Source organism: Trematomus bernacchii, unplaced genomic scaffold (assembly GCF_902827165.1).
Source record: "Trematomus bernacchii unplaced genomic scaffold, fTreBer1.1, whole genome shotgun sequence".
Taxonomy (NCBI): Eukaryota; Metazoa; Chordata; class Actinopteri; order Perciformes; family Nototheniidae; genus Trematomus; species Trematomus bernacchii.
The window spans coordinates 810819-838614 of record NW_022987966.1 but is presented as its reverse complement, the minus strand read 5'-3'; the positions used below and the strand labels follow the sequence as shown (position 1 = coordinate 838614).

Genomic DNA, 27796 nt, shown 5'->3' with positions numbered 1-27796 from the left:
AAAGCATTTAGCATTAAGATAAGATTTCAAGAAATCCGAGGTATCATGGTTTATACAGTCACCCATACTCAGGTGCATCTCATTTTCTGATTGCATGTTATTACGTTTAAACATTGTGGGTTTTACTTCACTTTACCAGCACATACTGTAGTGCCTTTTTCTTTTCTTATGTTGAGTTTATATCATATAGCAGAGTGAAATGAAATGAATCCCAGCAGAGTGTTTTCTCCTAAACCTCCCAAAACCTGAAGCACTCTGGGCTTTCGGATGCTTTCATGACAAAATGCACACTCAGGGGCTGTGGAGAGACTAAAGTAAGAAACAAAAGACTGAGGTCCATTCCTGCCCCCCCTCCAGTCGAAGTGATTCTTTTACAGCAGCACTGAAGAGAGAGGGGAATTTTTAGTTTGTAGGTGCTCGCAGTGCTCATCTTTTTGCTCTAGATGGGCACCTTCTGGAAAATATGTCACCTCCAGCTGTGTGTGTGTGTGAGTGTGTGTGTGAGTGTGCGTGCATTTGTGCCTTATTTCTAACTTCAATTCTGTTGGTGAAGCCTTTTTTATATATCGATGCTGCATTAAATCATGCATAGTTAAGTCTGTAAACGCAAACAATGTATTTTCTCTAGCATTTGGCTTTGGCAAATAATGCATTAAATTATACATAGTATTTTCAGTACATGAAGATTATATCACATATTACATACACATTCTATAAAATAGTATATGATATAATTATGATATAATTATCATCACAAAAAGAATATTCAAATTTGTAAGTTGACATTAAATAATATAATGTGTTGTCGTGTAAATCGAATACGAATATTGTTGCTGCTGCTATAGCATTTCTATGAGGAAAGAGCTACGTACATTGAGTTCTCAAAAAATGTCACCAATGACTCAATTAAAAAGCCAATGTTATAACCTGAAATGAACCAAGGGTTTCTCACTGTTTGGTTGCGTGATCAGATTCTTCACACATGGAGTAAATATTGACACAATAGCGTCAGTGGCCTGAGTGTGACAGACACTCCGACCACAGAGTGTCAGCAGTGATGCTCAGGAGCAGATGTCTGCTGTAATATGCAGACGGCCCATCTGTCACCATCAGTGTGCCGTCAGGAGGCCTTCTTCACTTGCCTGTTTTCTCCTTTTGTTCTTAATCACTTTAGTTTGGTTTATTCTCTTAGTATTTCAATCTTTATCACAGCATAGCCCTTCCTAGGTATTATCATTATAACTTGATAGAGAGTGGTGTTACATTGATGTGAGCGACCAATTTAGAGGAATCCTTCCTCATGTTTATTTTTTTTGCATTTTCCCCTTTTTGTGACAGTTGATAGTGTAGAGGCGGACGGGAAATGGGGGTAAAGAGGAGATATGACTCGAACAGATTAAGTCATTTCTTTACACGGAGTGCAGGGATTTTGTGTCGCACTCACATAATGTGGGGCAACCTGCAAGACACGTTAAGGCAAAGATACCGGGACAATTACTCCCAGGTATGGGTCGAGCTACAAAAACACTTGATCCTTTAATTCCCATATTGCAAAAGTGTAGTAAATACTTATGTATTTTAAACTCCAAGCCCCCAGTTTATACTGCAGGCTTTTAAGAATTGGGTGTGGACAAAAGGCCAAACGCAGGGAAAGGCTCCGGCCCCACGGGGACGCATACGGTAGTTTCCGTTACCGTTTTGTGTCATATAGACCGTTCGGCCACACTAGGACGACAGAATATGGCAGTAAACGACTACGGTAACGATAACGGGTCCCAAGGTGGATAGAACGGCATACGCAACGCTCTGGGGGGTCCAACGGCTCCGTGTGTACGCCCTATACGATCATTTTCTGATAATGATGACGCAATAGCCCCGCCTCTCCCCACCTCTGCTGCTCACCCCCACGTCAAAGTAAACTGCACACTGAATTCAGATTATTTATCTTTCTCTCGATATGGACATAAACGCAGGAGACACGCAGCTCTGCTCACCTGCAGCTCCTCCCGCTGTGATGCAGCGGTGAACGGAGCAAAACACACACTTCAAGTCAGATCATCACCCTTAGCTATTTTAATTACCTCTCAAACTACCTAAACTAGTTATAAATATGTTTATTTTTACTGTCGGGTCATCATTACTGGATCAGCTGCTGCATGAGACAGACACTGACACTGTCAGAAGAGAGGGAGGAAAAAGAAACAGGCTCCGTGTATTTTATTATTATATATCATTATATCGTCGTTATTCATTTGTTTTAAAGCTCAATAAATAACAAAGAAGACCTTTGACCGGCACTTTTATAATTTTGTCCGGAAGATTTAAACTTCAACACACGTTGACCGGCGAAAAACTCTGCCCGGTTCCCTCGGCCCCCACCGCGGAGAATAAACAGAAGGGCAACCATGACGACCATGCTTCTTCGCTGCTTTTGTGGAGGAAGTTACAGCTCCACGTACAGGCTCGGCATATCTACTGCAGCTTTTCCAGCGGTTGGAGCTAAACGGAGCTGTCTCGTGTGAACAGACACTTTCCGGTGTCTATTGCGTGTGGACGGAAGCCTTTTTTGAGATTGCGTTTGCGTATACGTTTTACCGTATGCGTCCCCGTGGAGCCGGGGCCTAAGTTTACAAAAATACTGTACCTGTGTACATATGGACTAGGCCTTAAACTTAAAGTACATATAATGTTGGATATGGATTTTCCTTTACATTATCACAGTATACCTACTTTGGGATCTCTGCAGATACTGTGTGTATGAATATGATGATCATGTTTGAACTGCAGAGTATGTGTCAGTGTGAGTAGCAGCTCTTCAGCCTGTGGGTGAAGCTGCTGGAGCCCACGCAGCCCTCCCACTCACAGCAGAGGACGACATGCATCAGCAGCCAGGGAAACGTAACGCACCAACACTGCAGGGTAGTGTGTCCTCCTGTACAACGTTCAGTTCCTCTCTATTCATTGTGTGTGTTCATTTTTCATTTTTCATTTAATCGTTTATTTGAAGAGGGACAATGCACATTGATGAACATCTTTAACAATTAATGCTTCAAAATGTAAATATGCCAGATTTTAGCTTTTAGCTAATTTCCATCCGTAGTCCCTCATACAACATTTAAGAACATGACATTTATATACATAGCAAAAATAAATACATGATATGCAGAAAGAGCATGAGCAGCATATACAAGCATTAACCACATGGCAGTACAATGTACAGGGTTCCTACGGTCATTAAAAACCTGGAAAAGTCATGGAAATTCAAAATGCAAATTCCAGGTCCTGGAAAAGTTATGGAAAACAATATTTTTCCCAAAGTTTTGGAAAAGTCATGGAAATGTAACCAAAGTTGCATCAAATATAATTTATATTTCATCTAATCGCCGAAATAGTAATACTATAACGATAATAAATACTGTATCGTAATGAAACGTAAAATGGCATTTAACTGTCGAGGTGTTTTGCTGGTGAGAGATTTTTACAATCACGCCCTCTAGTCTACAGTGGCTTTAGTCTGTAGGAGCTAGTAAGCCTACTATTTGATTTGTTTTAGATAGGCACAACATGTTTCATATGCAGACCTTATTTTCCAGCTTACCATGTTAAAATAAAAATGTTTCAGTGGTACCGCTGAGAAAGAGTACTTGTTTTGGTCATGGAAAATGAGGTAAAGGTCCTGGAGAAGTCATGGAGAAGTCATGGAAAATCATTGGTGAAAAAGTGTATGAACCCTGAATGTAGCAGCTACGACATATAAAGTGCAGGAGAAGATAAAAGTGCTACATAAAGTGCAAGAGGAGATACCCCTGTGTTAAAGTGCATTTAGCGGTGATTGCACGTCTGTTTGTTTCTCAACTATTCTTTTAGTTGACCTTTAAAACTGTTCAGTGGGACAATCCCGTACCTCAGTTGGGAGGCTATTCCAGAATGAGCTGCCCTTAATTGATAGAACAAGTGGTCCGTCTACGGTGGACCTCACAGTCTCCTCTGGTTTCTGCAGCGTCCAGTGTGTTTTTTGTGGATGAATTCCCCTAAGGGAGGGGGGGCCAGTCCATTTATAAACATTTATAAAAACATTTATAAAAACATTTATAAAAAAAACACATACTTTTCAAAACTCAAGAAATGGTGTTTTTCAAGGATGGTACAGTGGTGGTATGAATGTGGCTTTCTGTCAAAAACCTTGATAGCTCTCTTGTACAGCTGTTCTATTGGTTTCAGGTTTGTGGCACAAGCAAACGACCAGTTTGTCAAACAGTATTCAATGTGGGATAGAATCATACAGTGGAGGTATGACTTTGCAGCATTGACAGTTAAGAAAGGTCTAATTTGTCTAAAATGTTGCAAGTTGAATTTAATGGTATTGGATACTTTCTTAATATGTTTCTTAAAAGTCATGTTTGAGTCCATTATGACTCCAAGATACTTGAAGTGGGGGACTAGTTCTATTTCTGCTCCGTTTAAAAACACATTGGATCCTTCGATTTTGACTGGTCGTTTATTGGACATCATGCATACTGTTTTTTTTACATTTAACTGTAAGAAAATGTTGTTCAGCCAGTGTTAAACCTTGTCCAAAGCATTAGAGAGACAAGATGAGATAATTTCAGTGTTTTTGCCGTGTATAAAGATGACCGCATTGTTGTGGCAATTTAGCACTCACAACAGGAAAGAATGAATCAGAGAGGAATCAATAAAACACTTCCCTCCTTTTATTAATTTAAGTTTCCAGATCATCCAATAAATAACCTTTTGAGATCCGCCCTGGAAAGTCCAAAATGACTTTTGCACATTCAACTCAGGACATACATTAGGCAAGTCATTAATGTACAGTGAAAACAGTAATGGTCCAAGAATGGAACCTTGTGGAACCCCAACAGGGTTGACAAGGTAGGGGGATTTGGCTCCGTTGACCGAAACACACTGTTTTCTGTTCGATAAGTAAGACTTAAACAAATGTATCGAAACTGCCGAAAAATTGAAATAAGTCAGCTTTGTAAGGAGCACTTGGTGGTCAACAGTGTCAAAAGCCTTCCTGAGATCAAGGAAGACAGCACCTACATATGGGCTCGTGTCCAACATAGATTTAACCTTTTCCACAAAGACACAGTCAGCTGTCTCAGTGGAGTGGTGAGCACGAAAATCAAACTGCATTGGGTGGAGTGGAGCGAAGCCTTTGTCTAAATGTTTGGTGATTAGTTTTGACACCCATTTCTCAGCTATCTTAGAGACACAGGGGAGGATGCTGATTGGTCTATAATTGGACATCGTGGCCTTATCCCCAGATTTAAAGATCGGTGTCACCGTGGCCACCTTCCAGGATGATGGAACCTCCCTTGTGCTGATTGGTATTATTAGACCTTCAATATGTGTCTTTATGAAGTTGGTGTCGAAATCATCTGCATCCCTAGCCTTAGAACCTCTTAACCCTGAGATTATATTTTTTACCTCCACCTCTGTGATTTCCTCCAGGTCAAAAACGGGGTGTATCCACAGTCGGGCTAGGTGAGACCTCAGATGGCGGGAAGAGCTTTGTAATGTCCAGAGCACTATTTATGAAATACTAATTTAGAGAGTTGGCCAATACAGCAGGGTCTTTTGTAACGGAGGTGATCTCTGGGCCCATAGATCTCGGCCTCCGTTACGGATTGTATAGCTTCATTGTTGGTGATTGTGTTCACCTGGTGCCTGTGTTGTCTCCTCCCCCCTCACCTGTGTCTTGTTGTTTTGATTAGTCTGTGTGTATTTAGGCTCTGTTTTGCCTGTTAGTGTGGGTGTGAGATCCTTGTTGCTGGTGATGGTGTTTACGTGGACAGTAATATTGAGGCTGTGTCATGTACTTGTCGGGTTGTATTTGGGACGTTCTGCCTCTGCCTCCTTGCTTGGTCGGGCCGCTCAACGGTCAGCTTCACACTTTTATCAGGGCATCATTGATTTTTAATTCTAGAACATTATTTTCCTGTTTCTTATGTTTACCTAATAGTTTATTTAAGATTTGCCAAACTTTTTTACCGTTACCTTTCGCACCTTCAATTATATTACCTTGTTACGAGCATGAGTGAATTTCTGTCTGTCAGTGGATAGTCCGGATTTCAAGCTCTGCTTTAATAGTTGGTCTCTAGATTTCATTAGATTCCTGCATTGTATCATTCATTTTAGATATAAACAGATCACTGTTTTCACCAATGCCTTCAGAGGACAGAGTGTCTCCCCAATCAATAATTTTCACTGCATCTATAAAACGTTGTTGCAGGTTTTTGGGGATGAAGCGAGAACCGAAGGCAGGGGTTTTAGGTGTGGCCATGAACCTTTTTTTTGTGAGTTTCCTGGCAAAAAGAACAAGATTATGGTCAGAAAGACCAGTTAGGAAGTTGTAGGTTTTAACTATTCTGTCAGCTTTGTTAGTAAATACTAAATCTATCATAGTCTTTGAGGTTTTGGTTATTCTAGTCGGTTGATTTATCCGTGATCCGTTTTAAGTTCTTTCTATTTTGTTTGTCATTCCAGTTTATGTTAAAGTCTCCTAAAATAATTAGCTCTTTGTTGGAGTCACAGGAATTCAGCAGGAGTTTTACCTGGTCATAGAAATCCACCTTAGCGGTGGGTTGTCGATACAGGCAAATCATGGTGAGGGACATTTCCTCAGATAGTGTGATTTCCACACCAACACAATCAAACTCAATATTAGCTGGAAGAGCAATCTCCCTACAAGTAAAGGTATTCCTCACATAAAGCAACACACCCCCTCCTTTTCCCTTCAGTCTGTCCTTCCTAAACACATTATATCCTGACATAGATACAAGAGTGGATGGTGACGACTGTTTTAGCCAAGATTCCGATATTCGCAAACAGTCAATATTGGACTCAAGGAGGAGATGTTCTAACTGTTCATGTGTATTGCAAATGCTGCGGAAATTTAAATGTCCACTGAATAGTCCCTTCGGCTTTCACCGAGGATCCCACACTATTTTGGCTTGATTCACTGTTTGTGAACAGTGTTTTTTAAATACCGGATTTCTAGGCTTTACCTCGGTGCCGTTGTTGATAGTGGAGCAGACAGAGCTAGCTGTTGGTTTGTGGTTGTCTATTGCTAGGCTGCTAGCAATCGGCGCGGACCCACAGTCTTCCGGCAGAGGACTGTGGGGGTTCTGTCTCAGGCCAGTTTCTGCACAATCTAAATAGAAACCCCCAGACTGTATCTATGAGACAAAAGTGTGCACCAGATTAAAAAGAAAGAGATAAGAGTTGACAGCAAGAAGGGATGAAGGGATATAGGGAAGGGAGGATGTAGCAATGTGGTTATAAAGGGTCAAAGAGATGTAGGGAGAGAGGGATTAAGGCAGAAGGAATGTAGGGTGGAAGGGATATGGGGCGAAGGGATGTAGGAAAGTATGAAGGGTTGAAGGGATATAGGGAGGAAGTGATAAGGTGCAAAGGGATGTAGGGAGGGAGGGATGAAGGGTATAGGGATGTAAGGAGGAAGGGATGAAGGGTATAGGGATGTAAGGAGGAAGGGATGAAGGGTGTAGGGATGTAAGGAGGAAGGGATGAACGGTGGAGGGATGTAAGGAGGAAGGGATGAAGGGTGGAGGGATGTAAGGAGGAAGGGATGAACGGTGGAGGGATGTAAGGAGGAAGGGATGTAAGGAGGAAGGGATGAAGGGTATAGGGATGTAAGGAGGAAGGGATGAAGGGTGGAGGAATGTAAGGAGGAAGGGATGTAAGGAGGAAGGGATGAAGGGTATAGGGATGTAAGGAGGAAGGGATGAAGGGTATAGGGATGTAAGGAGGAAGGGATGTAAGGAGGAAAAGATGAAGGGTGGAGGGATGTAAGGAGGAAGGGATAAACGGTGGAGGGATGTAAGGAGGAAGGGATGAAGGGTATAGGGATGTAAGGAGGAAGGGATGAAGGGTGGAGGAATGTAAGGAGGAAGGGATGTAAGGAGGAAGGGATGAAGGGTATAGGGATGTAAGGAGGAAGGGATGAAGGGTATAGGGATGTAAGGAGGAAGGGATGAAGGGTGTAGAGATGTAAGGAGGAAGGGAGGATGTAAGGAGGAAGGGATGAAGGGTGGAGGAATGTAAGGAGGAAGGGATGAAGGGTGGAGAGATGTAAGGAGGAAGGGATGAAGGGTGGAGAGATGTAAGGAGGAAGGGATGTAAGGAGGAAGGGATGAAGGGTATAGGGATGTAAGGAGGAAGGGATGTAAGGAGGAAGGGATGAAGGGTATAGGGATGTAAGGAGGAAGGGATGAAGGGTGGAGGAATGTAAGAAGGAAGGGATGTAAGGAGGAAGGGATGAAGGGTATAGGGATGTAAGGAGGAAGGGATGAAGGGTATATGGATGTAAGGAGGAAGGGATGAAGGGTGGAGAGATGTAAGGAGGAAGGGATGTAAGGAGGAAGGGATGAAGGGTGGAGGAATGTAAGGAGGAAGGGATGAAGGGTGGAGAGATGTAAGGAGGAAGGGATGAAGGGCGGAGAGATGTAAGGAGGAAGGGATGTAAGGAGGAAGGGATGAAGGGTATAGGGATGTAAGGAGGAAGGGATGAAGGGTATAGGGATGTAAGGAGGAAGGGATGAAGGGTATAGGGATGTAAGGAGGAAGGGATGAACGGTGGAGGGATGTAAGGAGGAAGGGATGAAGGGTGGAGGAATGTAAGGAGGAAGGGATGAAGGGTGGAGAGATGTAAGGAGGAAGGGATGTAAGGAGGAAGGGATGAAGGGTATAGGGATGTAAGGAGGAAGGGATGTAAGGAGGAAGGGATGTAAGGAGGAAGGGATGAAGGGTGGAGGAATGTAAGGAGGAAGGGATGAAGGGTGGAGAGATGTAAGGAGGAAGGGATGAAGGGTGGAGGGATGTAAGGAGGGAGGGATGAAGGGTGGAGGAATGTAAGGAGGAAGGGATGAAGGGTGGAGAGATGTAAGGAGGAAGGGATGTAAGGAGGAAGGGATGAAGGGTATAGGGATGTAAGGAGGAAGGGATGAACGGTGGAGGGATGTAAGGAGGAAGGGATGAAGGGTGGAGGAATGTAAGGAGGAAGGGATGAAGGGTGGAGAGATGTAAGGAGGAAGGGATGTAAGGAGGAAGGGATGAAGGGTATAGGGATGTAAGGAGGAAGGGATGAACGGTGGAGGGATGTAAGGAGGAAGGGATGAAGGGTGGAGGGATGTAAGGAGGAAGGGATGAAGGGTGGAGAGATGTAAGGAGGAAGGGATGTAAGGAGGAAGGGATGTAAGGAGGAAGGGATGAAGGGTGGAGGAATGTAAGGAGGAAGGGATGAAGGGTGGAGAGATGTAAGGAGGAAGGGATGAAGGGTGGAGGGATGTAAGGAGGGAGGGATGAACGGTGGAGGGATATAAGGAGGGAGGGATAAAGGGTGGAGGGATGTAAGGAGGAAGGGATGAAGGGTGGAGGGATGTAAGGAGGGAGGGATGAAGGGTGGAGAGATGTAAGGAGGAAGGGATGTAAGGAGGAAGGGATGAAGGGTATAGGGATGTAAGGAGGAAGGGATGAATGGTGGAGGGATGTAAGGAGGAAGGGATGAAGGGTGGAGGAATGTAAGGAGGAAGGGATGAAGGGTGGAGAGATGTAAGGAGGAAGGGATGTAAGGAGGAAGGGATGAAGGGTATAGGGATGTAAGGAGGAAGGGATGAACGGTGGAGGGATGTAAGGAGGAAGGGATGAAGGGTGGAGGGATGTAAGGAGGAAGGGATGAAGGGTGGAGAGATGTAAGGAGGAAGGGATGTAAGGAGGAAGGGATGTAAGGAGGAAGGGATGAAGGGTGGAGAGATGTAAGGAGGAAGGGATGAAGGGTGGAGGGATGTAAGGAGGGAGGGATGAACGGTGGAGGGATATAAGGAGGGAGGGATAAAGGGTGGAGGGATGTAAGGAGGAAGGGATGAAGGGTGGAGGGATGTAAGGAGGGAGGGATAAAGGGTGGAGGGATGTAAGGAGGAAGGGATGAAGGGTGGAGGGATGTAAGGAGGGAGGGATAAAGGGTGGAGGGATGTAAGGAGGAAGGGATGAAGGGTGGAGGGATGTAAGGAGGGAGGGATAAAGGGTGGAGGGATGTAAGGAGGAAGGGGAATTAATACTTATTTTTTTGTATGGTTAAGTATGCTTTTATTCATGGGGGTCGCAGCCATTATGTGAGGGTGGGACAAGTCCCCCCCACCTTTTAAAATGATTAGTTTAGACCCCCCCACTTTTACCATGTGGAAAGTCTGTGCATCGGTCTATCCACTTGCCGCTCTTTGTAAAGCGCTGTGTCAGTGCTTCATTATCAAATCCATTCCACTTGCTTATTGTGAGAATGCCCAAATCAATGAAATTCCGTACCATGTTTTCACTGCTACTTTGTACTAAGGCAGATTCCTAAGGCAGATTCTCAGAGCCGTACACATGAGCTGTACACATGCTGCGTTTTTTGCGTAGCTGTGTCTTTAGTTGTAACCCCAGTGGCGATCTGTTCCTCTGTCATATCATACAATAAAGCCATCGAAAAGAATAGGATACAGCATTAAAAGTTATTCTGGGTCTTTGTGTGTCATAGCTTGGCTGTGTGTGTGGCACGAGCGCATTTTGTGTGAGCGAGAGAGCGAGAGAGAGAGTGGACGAGAGAGCGCTAACGTACATGAGGAGTTGTTTCTACAACAAGGAGGAGGAGAGCTCTCTCCTGTCCGACAAATTTTATAACGTCAGCTCGGGGAGGTAAAGGACTCTCTGAGTGTTTAGATCAGGGGTCGGCAACCTTTTTGATATGAAGTGCCATTAAAAAAAAAAATGTTATCAGCGTGCCGACGATCATGAATTATCAACGGGGGGGGGGGGGGGGGGGGGTGAAGAGCTCGACGCTCGTGAACTGTCAACAGGAGGGCGGGGGAGCCTCGCTGCGGGGAAGCAGTGTGTGGACCTGTCAGCACAACTTACATTAGGGATGCTCCTATGGGGATCTTCCATTTAAAGAAATGTTTAAAACTCAGTTAATGGGGCTCATTCAACCAACATAATTGTTACATTCAAATGAAGTAGCATACATTATTCAAGTTTACATTAACTTTGGATAATAACACGGGAGAAATGAGCTGAAGCGCTCTCTTTTCCTCTCTCCCCCTCTCTCTCTCTCCTGACAGCCTGTCAGTATCTCCTGCAGCTCACTGATCCAGTAATGAGTGACCCGACAGTGAAGAATACATATATTTATAACTAGTTCCAGAGGTAGATCAAATAGCTAAGTGTGTTAGGTCTAACTCTTGTGTGTTTTGCTCCGCTCACCGGTCCGTCACAGCGGGTGGAGCTGCAGGATTTCTGCTTCACACACGTTGCACCGCTATTTTATTGTCATTTTCGGACACCTTAAAATACTGCCAGACTGGTGAAGCCATTTTGGCGAGCTTGTTTTGCCGCACACAGAGAAAAGTGTCATGTATTTTACGTCTCGCGATCGGCATTTTTAGAGAGCACCGATCGATCGGCAGAGAGTGAGTATCGGCCGATATCGATCGCCATGCTTCCTACGCCCATGCTTTTATTATACTCATTTACACTGAGGAGCTACCTTGGTATAACAGAGATATCCTCTAGCCTTCTCACACAGCCGGTCCAATGGTTTGAACCAGAAACCTTTTATTTCATCATCTTAGTACCTTCCAGTCCATTCATCAGGCAGATCTGTCTGTCTGTAGATTTGATCATAACCTTGGTGAATCAGGCAGGATGTTGTCATCTGTGAATGATGAGTCACTGCTCAGAGTTATTTTACTGTGCTGGTAAAATGTGTTGGCAGAGTCTAAAATGATCGGTCTCAAAATAACGAACGCTGACATTTCTATGTCTTTGTCAGAATTAGAATATTATTATCAACAAAGTTATTTTGGACTAGATCAACAGGGTGGATTTACGCATTATTTTTACCTTCCGGTAACACTGCGAGATAGAGTGCTTCACGCATGTTGTATCAAACTAATGGGAAAAATCAGTTCCTGACTGATATAGGCCCCCTAGAGTCGGAACAAGAACTCAGAAACAGGTATCAGGGTTCTGTCTTAACGACTCAAAGATCCTGAACACACCAAATACTGAAGAACAACATGCTCATCTGATGACAACATAAACGCACCATTGGCCTTGGTCTGTGCTCTCTGAATGCCATATATTAAGTTGTGCTTGAAATCCGAGCTAATTTAGCATGGAGGTCAGAGTCCTGTGGTATTTTTCTCTTTATCTAATGAATTATATGTTCCTATCTTATGATTCAGTTTAATTTAATATTTGTTGGTTTAAGTCCACCAATGCTTGAAGAACTCTTAAAGGGAGAATTTGGCACATTTTTGTCATGATTTTAGTTTTGTCTGTTTAGTCATGGTTTTATTTTGAAATGCTGTTCTCCCTGTGTCTGGTCTTCCTTCCTGTGTTTGCCCTCCTGTGTCTGTCTGATATTTTTAATGTATTGTGATGTCCAAGCAAAACATTTCTCAATGTGTGATAAATTGGAAGAGAGAGCTGAATTCTCTCTTCTGCTCCTGAAGGAAAAAAAAAAAGGAGGCCATTTAAGCTGTTGGAAATGTATCAGTTAAAGAGGAATAGTGGCGAAGAGAACAGGAAATTCAGTTTTTGAGCAGCATTCAAATCAAGCTACCTGGCTACCCAGAGAAATTAAAGTTGAAATTGCTTTTTTGTACAAGGAATGTATTGCTTTAATAGGCTACATTTACCGTTAACACTGATTGGACATCCACATAAAATGTGGCATTTCTCTTTAAATGTTCATTTTGTTTTCACATGAACAGACAGAAAGAGCTACATTTATCAATTGCCTTTTAAAAGGGGGACGAATAAAGGCTTTTGCTCAATGTCAAGGAGATATCCTAAAACTGCTGAATGTTCATGGTGCTAGGAAGCCGGGAAACAGCACATGTCATGTGATGAGGAACAACCAATCACAGCTGGAAGATATCTTTCCTGTTTTCCATACATTGCTGTTTTTGGTAAACATGATAAGTTTATACATTTTAGAGCAAGAAATCAGAATATGGAGTAATAACCTAGTATGTACTGTGTGTAGAGTTCTTGTGGTTATACAGTCGCAGCCTGCTGTGGGTTTTAGCCGATTCAATTAACTTAACAGTGAATGGTTCTGAGTAAACTCACTATTTGATCTTAGAATATGAAGGCCTGAAGCGGGGGGAAATTCTTTGTGTTAAGAGGGACAGTGTAGGCTTTTGTAATATATTTTACTTATTTTTTTGTTTAAAAATCTAAATCGACATGCATGAAGATGTCGTTCTTTATATAGCCTTCCTACCAATCATTTTTAATATAAATAATAAACAAAGATAATATTTGACTGCAATTTCTTCCATTAGTCTGGGACATTTAAATCTTCTTGGAAATATTGACTGGCACAATCCAACGCAAACGCTGATACAAACACTGAGTTGGCCAAAAAACGAATTACATATATAATGGGATGGGGGAAGGACTTTACTGTGGGGGAGGCCAGAGCAGGTGTACATAGAGAGGGTGGTGGTGGTGAAATATTCACTGCATCTTATGTTTGGGTGATGATGTGCAGACACTGTGGAACTGGGTTAGGATGTGTGTGTGTGTGTGTGTGTGTGTGTGTGTGTGTGTGTGTGTGTGTGTGTGTGTGTGTGTGTGTGTGTGTGTGTGTGTGTGTGTGTGTGTGTGTGTGTGTGTGTGTGTGTGTGTGTGTGTGTGTGTGTGTGCGTGCCTGTGTGCGTGTGTGTGTGTGTGTGCATGCCTGTGTGCGTGCGTGTGTGTGCGTGCGTGTGTGCACATAGCTGTGGGAACATGTTTAAAATGGGGGCTGCTGTGGGGATGACACCAGGGCTGGTTCTGACCAATTTGCTGCCCTAGGCAAGATTTTAGCTGGCAATGAAAAACCTCTACAAAAGACCAATACACTACAAAAAGATAAACTTATTGACTGACAGCTTATATAAAAAGGCTTCAAATTAATTAGTATTGTATGAACATGTTTTAATTGGGGGGTGGACGTCACATCCTCTAGGGGGGTCCGGGGGTATGCCCCCCGGGAAGATTTTTTTTTTACATTTTAAAGTAAAATGCTTCAATCTGGTGCACTTTGAGCACACAATTACTGATCTAGGGGGTACAACTCTAAAACACCCATATGGAAAAGATCGGTTTGCATTTTATTAATCAAATAAGTATGTGAACATAACCAATAACAAATAAATGTAACTTATTTTATTTTTGTTGTTCATTCATATCTTATTTTACCAGTTAAATATTTGTTTACATAAATTGTGATAAAACCGTTTGAGACCCACTCAGATAACTTAGACTAAAGTGAACTATCTAAACCAGGGGTCTCCAACACGTCGATCGCGAGCTACCGGTAGCTCGCAAGCCCTCAATAAGTAGCTCGCCAAGCAAATCCAAAATGTAAAAAATACACCAAAAATAAAGGAAATGTAATTAAAAGAATCTACCCTATGCATAAACGAAACCTCAATCATAGCGAACTCTATCTACTTACTACAACTCTATATCTATCTAACACCCCTCCTCCCCCCACCCCCCACAATGAATATCGACCAATCACGTTCTTGCTTGATTTGCGGGACCAGCGTTGCAGTCGGGAAGAAAAGCAATGTGGAGCGGCAGCTCCCAGCTTCATAAGAAGTGTGACCGTGATTTTCCTTCTGGCAGAATCTACACAACACATCAGCCCCATTGAACAGCCTATCATGCCAGCCTATACAGCACATGAGGGGCAGAGTTTTACTGTGTGTGTGTTGCAACTTGCATATTTATTGCACTTGACGCACACACACGCATGGCGTAACTTCCACTGGGGACAGTCCCCCCCACTTTTCGAAATCCCGTTTGTGTCCCCCCACTTTACAAATATGTTTATTTATTTATTTTAGCGCAAGCCGTCATCGCCACGGAGGAGCGAGAGAGAGAGAGAGAGAGAGAGAGAGATATTTAATATAGTTGTAACAAATAAAGTAAGAAATCATTCCAATGTGTACTATATTGTATTTAAAAGGGGAGTGATTAGTAAAATAAGCATAAATAGAAAAAATGCTAACTAGGTAACATAAGATAAGAATAAACAAGTTTAAATGATTTGTTATTGGTTGTGATCATATTCTAAAGATGTTTGGATTATTGAAAAGTATACAGCTCCCTTTCATCTGAGTGTTGAGAGCTGTATCCATAAAATCATGTTGTGCTCAAAGTGCACCAGATTGATGCTTTTAACTTCAACATTTAAAAAAACATCTTCCCGGGGGTGCATGCCCCCGGACCCCCCTAGAGGATGTGAGGTCCACCCCCAAATAAAGCAGGTTAAAATAATTAAATTGAATACAATTTATTTTAGCAAACACTGCAAACGGGTCCCACAGACCCAAACAGCACACAAAGGTTAAAGGTCAACATATCATAATGTTAAAATGTGCTAAATATATACACTGCGTGTGTGCGTGCGTGCTGGAGCTTGAAAAGCACCGGGTTTTCCTGTTCACACCGCAGTGGAGCAGCCTCTTAGCTCCGGAATCCGGTTCGTTTCAAGCACCAAAAAATTGTCCGGCTAGAGCAAAAGCACCGCATACGTCACGCTACGTCGAGGCAGGGGCAGGGGTGGGATCAACTCCTGAACAACAACAAAAAGCCCGCGTTTTCTCCAGTTTGTACACAACGATGGAGAAACTTAACAAGCAGCAGTGGTCCACTGAAGAGACCAGCTACCTACTGGGAATCTGGTCTTCCGAAGACGTACAGAGGAAGCTGGAACACAATCGGCCATTGTTGTTGTTGTCGTTGTGAGCTGTGAGGGGTTTCCGCGCGGTTTGGCTTTATGAAGCAGGCACGCAAACGGTTACGTCATGACGCAAACGATGACGCAATGACGCAGCACCAGTTGGACTCTGGGCGGTGTGAAAAGAGCCGGAGCTAAACCGAAGAACCGGTTCTGAACCTGAAAAGCTCTAGCACGGAGCTTGAACCGGAGTTGCGTTGGTGTGAATGAGGTAAGAGAGAGAGGAGGGGGAGGGGAGTGTCAGGAAATGTTTGAGGCAAGGTTTAATCTCCACACACGCACACGCACACGCACACGCACACACACACACACACACACACACACACACACACACACACACACACACACACACACACACGCACACACGTCCTAACCCAGTTCCACAGTGTCTGCACATCATCACCCAAACATAAGATGCAGTGAATATTTGTGGATGTGATGAAACAGAAACTCTGGATTTATGCCTCCGTATTATATTTAGATGATACATTTCAGCAGGACTGAAGTTAATCATCATTTCATGATTGATTGTTTGGTCTGCCGAATCCCAGCACAGCTTTACCAGCGCCCGAAATGTCTCCAGATATCTTGTTTGTACGTTCAAGAGTTTTCGATAATCAGTTTATTATAATATATCCGTTTAGAAGCCAGACAATCAAAATGTAATACAAGGAGCTGAAAGATGGTTCATTGTTAAAAAAAGACAATCAGACAATGTAATCACAGATTGTTGATAATTAGCTGCATCAATGAAAATGATACACATTGTATTCCTGTATTTACAGTAGATTGTGTAATTTTTTTATATAACTTTTAATTTAATTATACATCCAACTTTTTCTTCAGTGTTCCTTCTTATTTGAATAAAAACAATTATTTTTCACTTTATTCTGATGGACAACGCAACAAGAAAATATATATTATTGAAAAGACTTAAAGGTCCCATGTCATGCTTTTCTGGTTATTACCCGTCCCCTTGTGTGTTATGTAGCTTTTTCTGCATGTAAACGGTCTGCAGAGTCACTAACCCTCAAGGTACACCCTGTAGCGAGTAAAACTCTAACACAGAAAAGACCTGTCTCTGCTGCCCCAGAACACCTCGTTGGAGATTTCTCTTTTTCCATTGTTTACTTCTTGGGTATAGTGACGTATTTGGGTATAATGACGTAATGTAACGGCTCCGCAGATTGGTCCAAATGGACCAATCCGCGGAGCCGGCGAGACACCGCGGAACTCAGCCTGGGCACACACACAAACTCCCAGCCAGGCTGCGGGTGTGTGTGTGTGTTTCGGGCTGGGTTTCGCTGTGTTTGGCTGTCTCGCAGACGGCACACCAGTGAGTTTGGAAAATTGCACAATATAAATCTATTTTAGTAGACCTCAACAATGGAATTATGATCAGTAGAAATGGCCATGACATGGGACCTATAATTCTAATCAGCTCATGTTATCAGAGCAGATGATCTGATTAGATTTTGGAGTTTATTTTTGCATACATGTGCATAGTGATGAGGAAAAAGTGATTAACAGGATATGCTTTAGATTATGAGTTTATGCTAATACCTCACAGGTGATGTGTAGACACAGATTCACTGATTAAGGTGCTAGTTAGTTTACTTTGTGACCTTATTATAGTAACAGGTTATGTTTGTTATTGCATGGTGATTATGGTGTGACATTTGGTAGCTTAAGAGCATTTTGTGCTCACCTGAGGCCTCATTTATACAACTTTGCATAGGATTCACTTTAAAAGATGGCGTACGTAGGAACAAAAGAAGTGCTTACGCACACAAATATCCAGATTTATAAAACAGTGCGCACGCACGCACGTCCAACACCGGTTTGCCTTTATAAATCACAATCAACTCGAAATGCGGCGCAGCTTTTGCGGGCTCCACGTAACGCCCATATTTGCCTATAAATAGTCAAAGAAACGGCCCATATGAATATTCATTCGGATTGTCACCAAAATAAATAAATCAGTGGTTCTAAAAAGTTGCAAAATACACATAGCCTTGGCAGTCTGTCAGTGTGCTTGTTCCGGGGACAGTGGACACCCCCTTAATGAGAAACTGTTAGAAATGATCTGGGAATCCCTCCGGAGTGGAGTCATGACTGGGGGTGTCAACAGAGAACCGCACATTTTCTCGTCAAGTTTGTTTTTTATAAATCGCAAAGATTGCTTAGAAATTGCCGTATGCCATCTTTTGAGCTTTACATGTTCACTCGTTAAATGGTCTGAATGTCATTCTCTCCTCTAATGGTGAAAAACATGAAAGATTTGACCTCTGTTTCCCCCCTCCCTCTATCCCCATCTCTATCCGCCCCGTCCATGCAGGAGGGCCAGCAGCTAATCCAGGAGAAGCCGGAGCTCAGCCAGGTGGTGCGGATGAAGCTGGAGGAGATCAGGGAGTGCTGGCAGGAGCTGGAGAGCACCACCCAGGCCAAAGCACGGCAGCTCTTTGAGTCCAACAAGGCCGACCTGCTGGTTCAGAGCTACGAGAGCATGGACCAGAAGCTGGGCCAGCTGGAGGTCCAGCTAGCCTACGTGGACCATGGACAGGACCTCACCACTGTCAACAAGCAGCTCAAGAAACTACACGTACGTAGGATTACGAAACATTAAAGTCTATTTCACTCCATTTGAAATCAGAGACTATCTGGTATAAATCCTTTACCTCTAACCTCTAGTTTACTCAAAGAGGTCTATAAGCCCAGTATGCAATTGGTAAATAAGGAAACAACAACCAACATTTTATAAAGTTTTAGTTTACTGGAAACATCATTTTTTGTATCCTAATTAGTCAGCTCCAGGCCACAGATTTTAACATTACAAAGACATTTTCTCCAAGAAAAACATTAACATTTAAGAACATGTTTTGTGATACCAAATAGAAGTACATGATTGCATTTATTTAAGGTTTTAACAGATTAACAATGTAAATGTTAACAATGCTCGGTTCTCCTCTGGATTGTTTTTTGGTTGTAGGATATATTCACATTTTGTAACAAGAAGCCCATGAGACAATAAGTGTTTCTATGTTCTTTATGAATTACTGAAGCTTTTTTCCGGCCCTTACTCTCAAGCACATGAGTTTAAAATGTTCCAAACATTCCAAAACATTAAACTCCAAACCATTCCAAACACTAAATTGTAAATAAGACTCCGTATCTCGGCCTCTTTGCCCTACACGGAACTGTCTCACAATGACTCACTGTTCCTGGTATTATCTGCACACAGTGATGGTCTCATCTCATTCATATTTTAACAAAACATCATGTTTGGAAACAGCAACATTTCTCACTGTTTGCCTGCAATATTTTCCATTCATCTTTTCATCTCATTTCAGCAAAGTCAGGCTCTTTTCATTTCACGCCAACATACATTTCTGTTGATTCTTTTTATTAACTCTATAAGTATCTGCCATTTATGCCAACCCATTGAGCTTTCATAACAGTTTCATACCAACGTTATACATTTCAAATTCTACATTAGAGTGCATTTCTACACATTTAATCAGTGGGAAATGTTAGTTTTTTTAGTATGCTAACAAGACACTAAATGTATCATACATGTTGTTTAACCAACAGTTTACATTTTAATAAAAAAGCCTCCTTTTTTATTACAAAATAAAAAATCTTACATTATCAGTTTTGAACGAATGACTCACCTTTGAAAGGTTTTACATTATCTTTTAAACTTTATTTCAATATGTGAGGACATTTGTCAAGTTAGTGCATAATTGGGTTTTATGACATTTTCAATTGGATTAAGTGCAAATACTAATACTTTTCCAGGATTTGTGTAACATTATTAGGTACGACATACACTTTACCTGACGATTAGGCATAATGATTATTTGTTATGTTTAATTTCATGGTAGCACAAAGTTGTTTGTTTCTGTACGTGTGTGGAATAAACAATATAGTTTAGAGGAATCAGATTGTTTGACGCAGCAGACAGCGGGCAGGTGTGACCCGGGTTGACGCACAGACTCATCCTCTCATCACTTCATCATTTCACGGGACATTTTTCACTCTCCTCTCCCACAGCATTCCGCTTACAGCTTCCTTTCACAAGCTGCCATTAGCACTGCTTTACCACATCATCAAAACTCCACTACCCAGCATCCATCCTGGCAAGGGGTACAGTAAACTTAACTACACTTCATATCTGTCAGTTATTCTTTCGCTGCCCTGGGTTATTTTCATCTCATTTTTGCATTCATTCTCTCATCTTTATTCATTATGACATTTCATCATTTCTGTTGTGATCCTTCCACCGTTTTTAGTTTCATGCTATCATTTCAGGCATATATATCTCTTCACTGTAGGCAGAGAGTCAAAAGAATGATAGACTTATCATTTTTGCATTTCTTTCACATTCCTCACATCCACTCTTTATATCTTTCTTCTGGATCCCATGACAACAAGTCTACCTCCATCCATCTCTCCTAATCACTCATTCTCTTTTCCTCAGTCCGTCTTTATAACTTCTGCTGTGCTGCCATCCTGTTCCTTCTCTTCCTGTCCCCCCCTCAGACGATGGAGAGCCAGATGGAGGAGTGGTATAAGGAGGTGGGGCAGCTCCAGGCGCAGGTGGCCTCCATCCCACAGCAGACAAAGATCAAGGAGACGGTTGCAGAGCGACAAGCAGTGGTGGAGGCCAGGATGGTGCGACTGATCGAGCCGCTGAAGGAGAGGCGGCGGATCCTGCTGGCCTCCAAAGAAGTTCACCAAGTGGGACGAGACCTGGACGATGAGATCGTGAGTCTGACAGCCGTCGGCCATCACAAACACAATCACTTATTTCCATCATTTAGAGACATTTTACTGAGTTTTACACACAAAAGACATTTAAAAATTATAAAAGGAAATGTTTACAAGAAATGTAAATTTTAAATAAGGAAATACATACAAAAACAGACAATTTAGTGCCTAGGCAGCAACTAGATTAGCTCATTTCAAATTACAAAAGTATGTATCAATCAAGGAGTGCTTTTGTGTCTTGTAATGGCTCTGCTCCACTCAAGATGCAGCTTGAAACTACTTTGTCACTGTGACACTGTGAATCCTTTCATCTGCAAACAAACATAGAACCGTCTTGCCTGAGTTCATAAGAAATAGTGCAATCTAAATTGATGGTAGTTTGTTGTTTAAAAAGGTCTGGATAGTACAGGATGTCCCATGACGCATCAGTGACAAATCCCTCTGTCCAATCAATGGTCTGCACTGAATGGTCAAATAGCTTGGACCTATCACTTAGAACAGTGGTTCTCAACTGGTCAGGCCTCGGGACCCACTTTTTACTTGGTCAATACATCGCGACCCAACATTTTGAAGCACTCAAATCTATTCAACAAAAAATCGTGCTGTAATATATATATACGCTTTTGAGCATACAATATTAATAAAATAAATTGAAGTACAGTGCATATATCCCTTATATCCCTTCACAGAACTAAAGTATGCTTTTAAAAAAGGTTTAATGAGATGATGGAATCAAAGCTGAACTATATAAAAAGGCACACATGCTGAAACCCAACCCCAGCAGGGGGGTCTGGGGGGATTCTCCCCCAGAAGATTTTTAGAAATACTAACATAAACTACGCATTCTGGTACACTCTGAGAAGAAAATCGGGCCTTCAAAATAAAAGTTTGACTTTTTCACCCCAAAAAAAAAAAAAAAAAAAAATCCAATTTTTTTTTTCCAACTTTTTTTTCTTCACTCACACATCCGCGACCCACTCGAAACGGGTCCGCGACCCACTTTTGGGTCGCGACCCACCAGTTGAGAACCACTGACTTAGAATGTCCAATAAGATGGTACCAAATAATATCAGGTACCATCCACTGCATATTGGCACCAAAGGGAGTCAAGTCCCCACAATGTGAATGCTATAACTATAAAACCTACAATACTCTAGCTACAATGACATTGACACAAGATTATTCTACAAAAACTAACATGAATTCAATAGTAATGGCAAACTGTTAGAGCACTATATAATAAAAAACTATTCAAATTGAATGTAAAAATAAATCACACATTTTGTGCACGTCTTAAATGTTTTTCAATACATGTTGATGATAGATATCTTCATATCTAATTATGATGTAGATATCTCTATAGTACATCATTATTAGATTCACCAACATCAAACATTAACTGCTGAGTGTGGTATTGTTGTGGTTTCAGTTGTGGGTCCAGGAGCGCCTCCCGATGGCCATGTCTCAGGAGCACGGCTCCTCTCTGCAGGCGGTGCAGCAGCTCATGAAGAAGAACCAGGTGAGGAAATGAAGAGCTGGTGATTCTAAAGGTAGCCTTAACTTAATACATAACTGGAGCCTGACTCCTGTGACCACTCTAATGTCAACTTATTGTGGTCCAAAGAAATCTGGATGGCAAAAATGTGATATAAAACATGATATGCAAACCGTAGTCCTAATTCCTCTCCCTTGACACCTACTCACCTACCTTATGTACCTTACTTAATGTACTACTATATTTCAATCGTATTATTGTTGTTCTGTTTTAAACCACGTTAAAAATACCTCACCAGTCACCTCTTCTTTCCTGTTCTGAACCTGTGCCTCTCCTCCAGACTCTTCAGAGGGAGCTGCAGGGCCACAGGAGCAGGATCGATGATGTCCTGGAGAGGGCGGGGATCATCGCCTCAATCCGCAGCCCCGAGGCGGACAGCGCCCGGGCGGGCCACGAGCAGCTGGCCGGGCTGTGGGCTCTGCTGTGGCACGAGACGGAGAGGAGGCAGCTGGTGCTGGACGCCATGTACCAGGCCCAGCAGTACTACTTCGACACGGCCGAGGTGGAGGCCTGGCTGAGCGAGCAGGAGTTGCACATGATGAACGAGGAGAAGGGGAAGGTGTGTGCGCCATTGAATAAACTGCTGATTATCTGGTTCAAAATCACGGCATGCAGTCTGTTATCAACAGGAAAGGATTTCATTATTTAGTCATTATTACTACCCTGATTGCACAAGCCTCTGCGATGGTGGCCAAACCTCTGCTAAACTCACCAAGGTGTAGACACAATCAATCCAAAATCATGGATAATTCTTTAATACATCTCTTTCATGGACCTTAATCTAGACATTAGTCCTCCCTCTTCACGTAGACAGTTACACAGGATGGAAATGAACACTTGCCATATGCGAGTACATTTAGTCTGAGTAAATGATGTAAACCTCTTGCCACTCCGGACAGACGTATGCATTTACATATATACATTTGGACAGTTATTTATAGAGGCAGAATTGAGCATTTTTGCTGTGTGTGTTTTATTTAAAAAAAAAAAAAAAAGGAAACTCTGCCTTGTGTGTCGTTTCCTCCTCCCTCAGGACGAGCCGAGCACGCTGCAGCTGCTGAAGAAACACCTGGTCCTGGAGCAGACCATCGAGGACTACGCTGAGACCATCGGCCTGCTCTCACAGCAGTGTCGACAGCTGCTGGAGATGGGCCATCCAGACTAGTGAGCCTTAAAACACACACTGTTTGTTTTCTGTTAGTTTCCAAAGTCAACCACAAGAACCCTGAAAAATAGTTGCTAATTTTCAAGCATTCCTTTCTTATTCATTTTCTAATTCTTGTTGCTTATGTTTGACCTGAAGAGGACCAAAGTGGGGACTCACTACTAGACTGTCTAGACATAAGTCTGTGAAACATCAGTCTAGTAGTGAGTCCCCACTTTTGTTCAGCCAAGCAGTTTTTGTTCACATTAATTCAAGTTCAAATATTACAAGTAACTTTCATGAACTGGAAACACACTGTAAAATATATATATCCTTTATTTAACCAGGTAAAAGACTCATTGAGATTAAAATCTCTTTTCCAAGAGTGACCTGGCCAAGAAGGGCAGCATGAACCAAGTTACAACAGATAAAACACAGACAAGACAGGCAGACAAATACAGCTGTAAAAAACAAATAAAATGGCACATTAGCCAGTCAATATGCGAAATAAAACAAACTATTAAAAATCATTAAAAACTGGCAACATTTAAAATGATTTTTGGATATACGAGCACTCACATCTACCAATGGTGTCGTGTTCTCTGTCCTTTAAGATGGACCTGAATTCCCCCATAGTGATTACATCTGAGAGTTTCAGCTCCTTCTGTTCCAAGCTGTGGGGGCAGCATATTTAAAGGCTGTTTACCCAGTTTTGTTCTCACTGTAGGAACCAGCATCTGAATCAAATCTTGGGAGCGCAGGCCATATAGACTTTCTCTTTGACACATATATGTGCAAATGTAGGAGGGAACCAACCCAAACAGAGATTTATAAATAAAACCCAACCAATGGGAAAGTCTGCGAGCAGACAAAGATGGCCAATTAGCAGCAGCATATAAAGTGCAATGGTGTACTCCAGGGGTATTCAACTAAAATTCAATGAGGTCCAGTTAGAGAAAATGTCCCCATGCAAAGGTCCGGAACATCAAAATGTCTAAGTTGCTTTATGAATTAGTGTGATATATATTGAAGTAGCCTGTAGCTGTATCAACGTCTGCATGTCATCAACAACTGACTGCCAATCAAATAAAGAAAGTACAATTCAAAAACAACAATATTTATTGTCAATTAACATTGAACTATACAGATATACAGTAAATACTGTGGATATGTGTAATGTTCCTCTCGGGCTGCATTTAAAAATAAAATAGAGAAAATAAATAAAATAGCTTTTGAAAATATGTGCATCTTAAAAGTGCTTAATTTTAGATAAATAAAATAAAGTGTAGCAGCAGCTTGAGTTTCCCTTTTTCTTTGTTAACCGTTTCACATCATGACTTAACAGTTTCAGACGATTATAGAACATATCAGTCTTTACACATCATAACAATTGAACAGTTTTAAAGTTTCTCTTTCTTTCTCTCTTATATTGCAGTCCCTCACTCACTTTTCTTTAATTCAGTGCGAGAATTGAGCTGGAGCTTGTCCTGCCAGGAGTTTAGATCTGGGCTGAAATGGTGTCAGGGCCATTCTCATACACACATGCAGGTGCTCATTGGTTAGCCTCGGTTAGCCTGCCCTGGAACCATATTTAGTTTTAATTTTGATCCTGGTGGACTGATCATATTGGGCTCTGAGACTGCTTATTTTGTGCGACCTCAGTTCTTTTCTTTTCTGTTTGGTCAAACACTTTGTGTTTTGTCTCATTGTGGCGTTTTGGCACTTTTAATGAGCGCCACGGTCTCTGAACAAATGAGACACACTGGCTCTGTGCTCCCAGTGGGCAGGATGCACATTAATGAGTCCGTCCACTCAGGGTTAAAAGCTCTGTTCTCACTGTCCACTTTCCTCTTCTTGGAGAGCGCCATGTGTAATTATTTGTCTCTCCCTGTCTGCCGCTAACACGCCTGTTCACTCTCCTCTCCGTCTTCTCTCCCTGTATTGCTAATTATTCTCTTCACTCACTTTCCTCTCCTCTTCTCTCTGCCGCTCTCTCGTCTCTTCTTCTGTGTTTCTCTCCCTGTATCGCTCACTCGTCTCTTTCGCCCCCTGTCGGCGGCTGTTCAAATAGAATCGCCCCGTCAAAATTGAAATCCCCTATTAATGTATTGATTATAGGTCCGGGTCCGTAGAGGTCTGGGTCCGGATCCGGACCGCGGTCCGCCTGTTACTGAACTATGATGTACTCGATATCCACATCCAGTAATAAATCGTAAGGCACAATGGTACACAGTATCCAAGCTCTTTAGGCACTGGTCAGGGGCATTCATGTATAGCAGATCACCATAATCTAATACAGGTAAAAACGTTGCAGATATCAAATGTTTCCTTGTCTGAAAAGAGAAACAGGATTTATTTCTGTAAAAGAAACCTCATTTTATTTTTAGCTTTGAAACAACATTTTCCGTGTGTAACTTGAAAGGCAAGTTCTGTTCAATAAGAAATCCCAGATATGTGTAAGTAGTGACCCTCTCAATGTCAGTCCCTTGAGCAGTACAAATCTAGAATAGATGGTAACTTTTTGCCATTCGAAAATATCATCACTTTTGATTTTTCTGCATTTAATACCAACTTCAGTTGATATAAATGGGTTTGTATGACATCAAAGGCAGACTGGAGGAAATCTAGACTTTGCTATATAGAAGCGGAGGAACAATAAATAACAGTATCATCTGCATAAAAATGGTAAGAAGCATTTGCTAAATTATTACATCGATTATTTACATATATGGTGAAAAGAATCGGTCCTAATATGGAACCTTGTGGCACACCCTTTGCTATCGGGAGGAAGGAAGAAGAGGACCCAGAAAATTGGACGCATTGGGTTCTCGCTGATAAATCATTTAAAACCCAACCTACAGTATGCCTAGATAAGCCCATACTGTGAAGTCTTTCCGCCAGGATGGTATGATCAACTGTGTCCAACGCCTTTGACAAATCAATAAATAGAGCTGCACAATACTTTTTACAGTCCAATGCCTCAATTATGTTGTTCACCACTTTAATAGCATCAGTTGTTGTGCTGTGTTGTTTTCTAAAACCGGATTGGTGCTCTGACAAAATATCATTTGTGTCCAACAATAATTGAAGTTGTTCACTGAGAAGCTTTTCAAGGACATTCGCTACAACACATCATTTTGAAATTGGCCTATAATCATAACAGATGAGGGATCCCCAACTTTCAGTAAAGGAAGAACATATGCAGATTTCCATATATTAGGAATCTCATTGTTGGAAAGAGATAAATTAAAAAGATAAGTAAGCGGCTCAGCTATAAAGTCTGCAGCTAATTTAAGAAAATGAGGAGGAAGTTTGTCTGGACCTGCCGATTTGTGTGGATCCAGATTCTGCAATGCTCTATCCCCTTGATCAATGTGAAATTGAATGGCTGAGCCACGGGATGGGATGGAGGTGGTGAGGAATCAACGTTCTGTCCAGGGTCCGAATGTAGGGACTCAAACAAAGAACCAGAAGAAATAAAATGTTCATTAAAGCCGTTGAGAATGGCCGATTTGTCAGTGAGAGTTTGCGAGTCTGTAACAATGCAGGCTGGTAATTCATTTTTAGTTTCTGTTCCAAATGAGTTTTTTATTACCTTCCAGAATTTCTTTGGATCATTTAAGTTACTAGTAGTATTAGAAATGTAGTATTTAGCCTTTTTAACTCGGAAGGTGAAACGGTTTCGGAGCTGTCTAAAAACAATCCAATCCACTTGGGATTTTGATTTTCTGGCCCTTGACCAGGCAATATCCTTTTCCTTTAGAATGCTGCCTGTGACGATTAAACCAGGAATTTGTTTGCCCTTTCACCCTAAATTTGCGGAAAAGAGCATGTTTGTTTATAATTCTAATAAAAGCCTCATGAAAAGAATCCCATGCCAGTTCAACATCACTAATGAGAGAGATCTTGTTCCAATCAAAATCCCACAGGTCATGAAAAAATGCTTGCTCGCAGAAATGTTTAAAATCACGTTTAAAAAACGATTTGTGGTCTTGTTTTTGGAAGCTTAGCTTGCCTGATTGTAGCTATAGCGCAATGGTCACTCATATCATTTGCAAAAGTACCAATATCCAAAAACGTATGAGGTGCATTTGTTAAAAATAAGTCGATAAGAGGCGATTTATCTTGGTGTTTAAGATTAGGACGAGTTGGGCTATTGATAAATTGCGTAAGATTAAAAGAGTCACAGGTTTATTTCAAACTATCGGAGACAGAGGACAACCAGTCCCAGTTAAAGTCTCCAGCAATTCAAATCTCATTCAAATCCAAGCAAGATAACTGATGACTCCGTGATGATAAAGCCTCAATGCTTGCTGAAGGGGGTCTATAGCACCCTACAACAGTGATAAAATGACCCTTAAGAAGTTCCAATTTCAGCACAAGTAGTTCAAATTGTCTGCTGAGGGACACAAATGATTGTGTTTTTACATCAATTGCAACACCACCACCTTTTCATGAAGAGTTCTAGGCTGAGAGCACGGAGAGCACCCACACTTGACACTGTAGTAGC

General features: G+C 41.9%; 1 protein-coding gene across 1 annotated transcript in view; it reads left to right on the top strand.

The window, feature by feature from the left end:
* LOC117471106 (spectrin beta chain, non-erythrocytic 4-like) overlaps window positions 1-27796 on the top strand; it is a 138430-nt gene that overhangs the window by 96594 nt on the left and 14040 nt on the right. The window contains exons 26-30 of the mRNA XM_034115907.1: window positions 18156-18419; window positions 20360-20584; window positions 22017-22106; window positions 22423-22701; window positions 23176-23306. Of these exons, the coding sequence (XP_033971798.1) occupies window positions 18156-18419; window positions 20360-20584; window positions 22017-22106; window positions 22423-22701; window positions 23176-23306 (989 nt within the window). The remainder of the gene's footprint in view (window positions 1-18155; window positions 18420-20359; window positions 20585-22016; window positions 22107-22422; window positions 22702-23175; window positions 23307-27796) is intronic.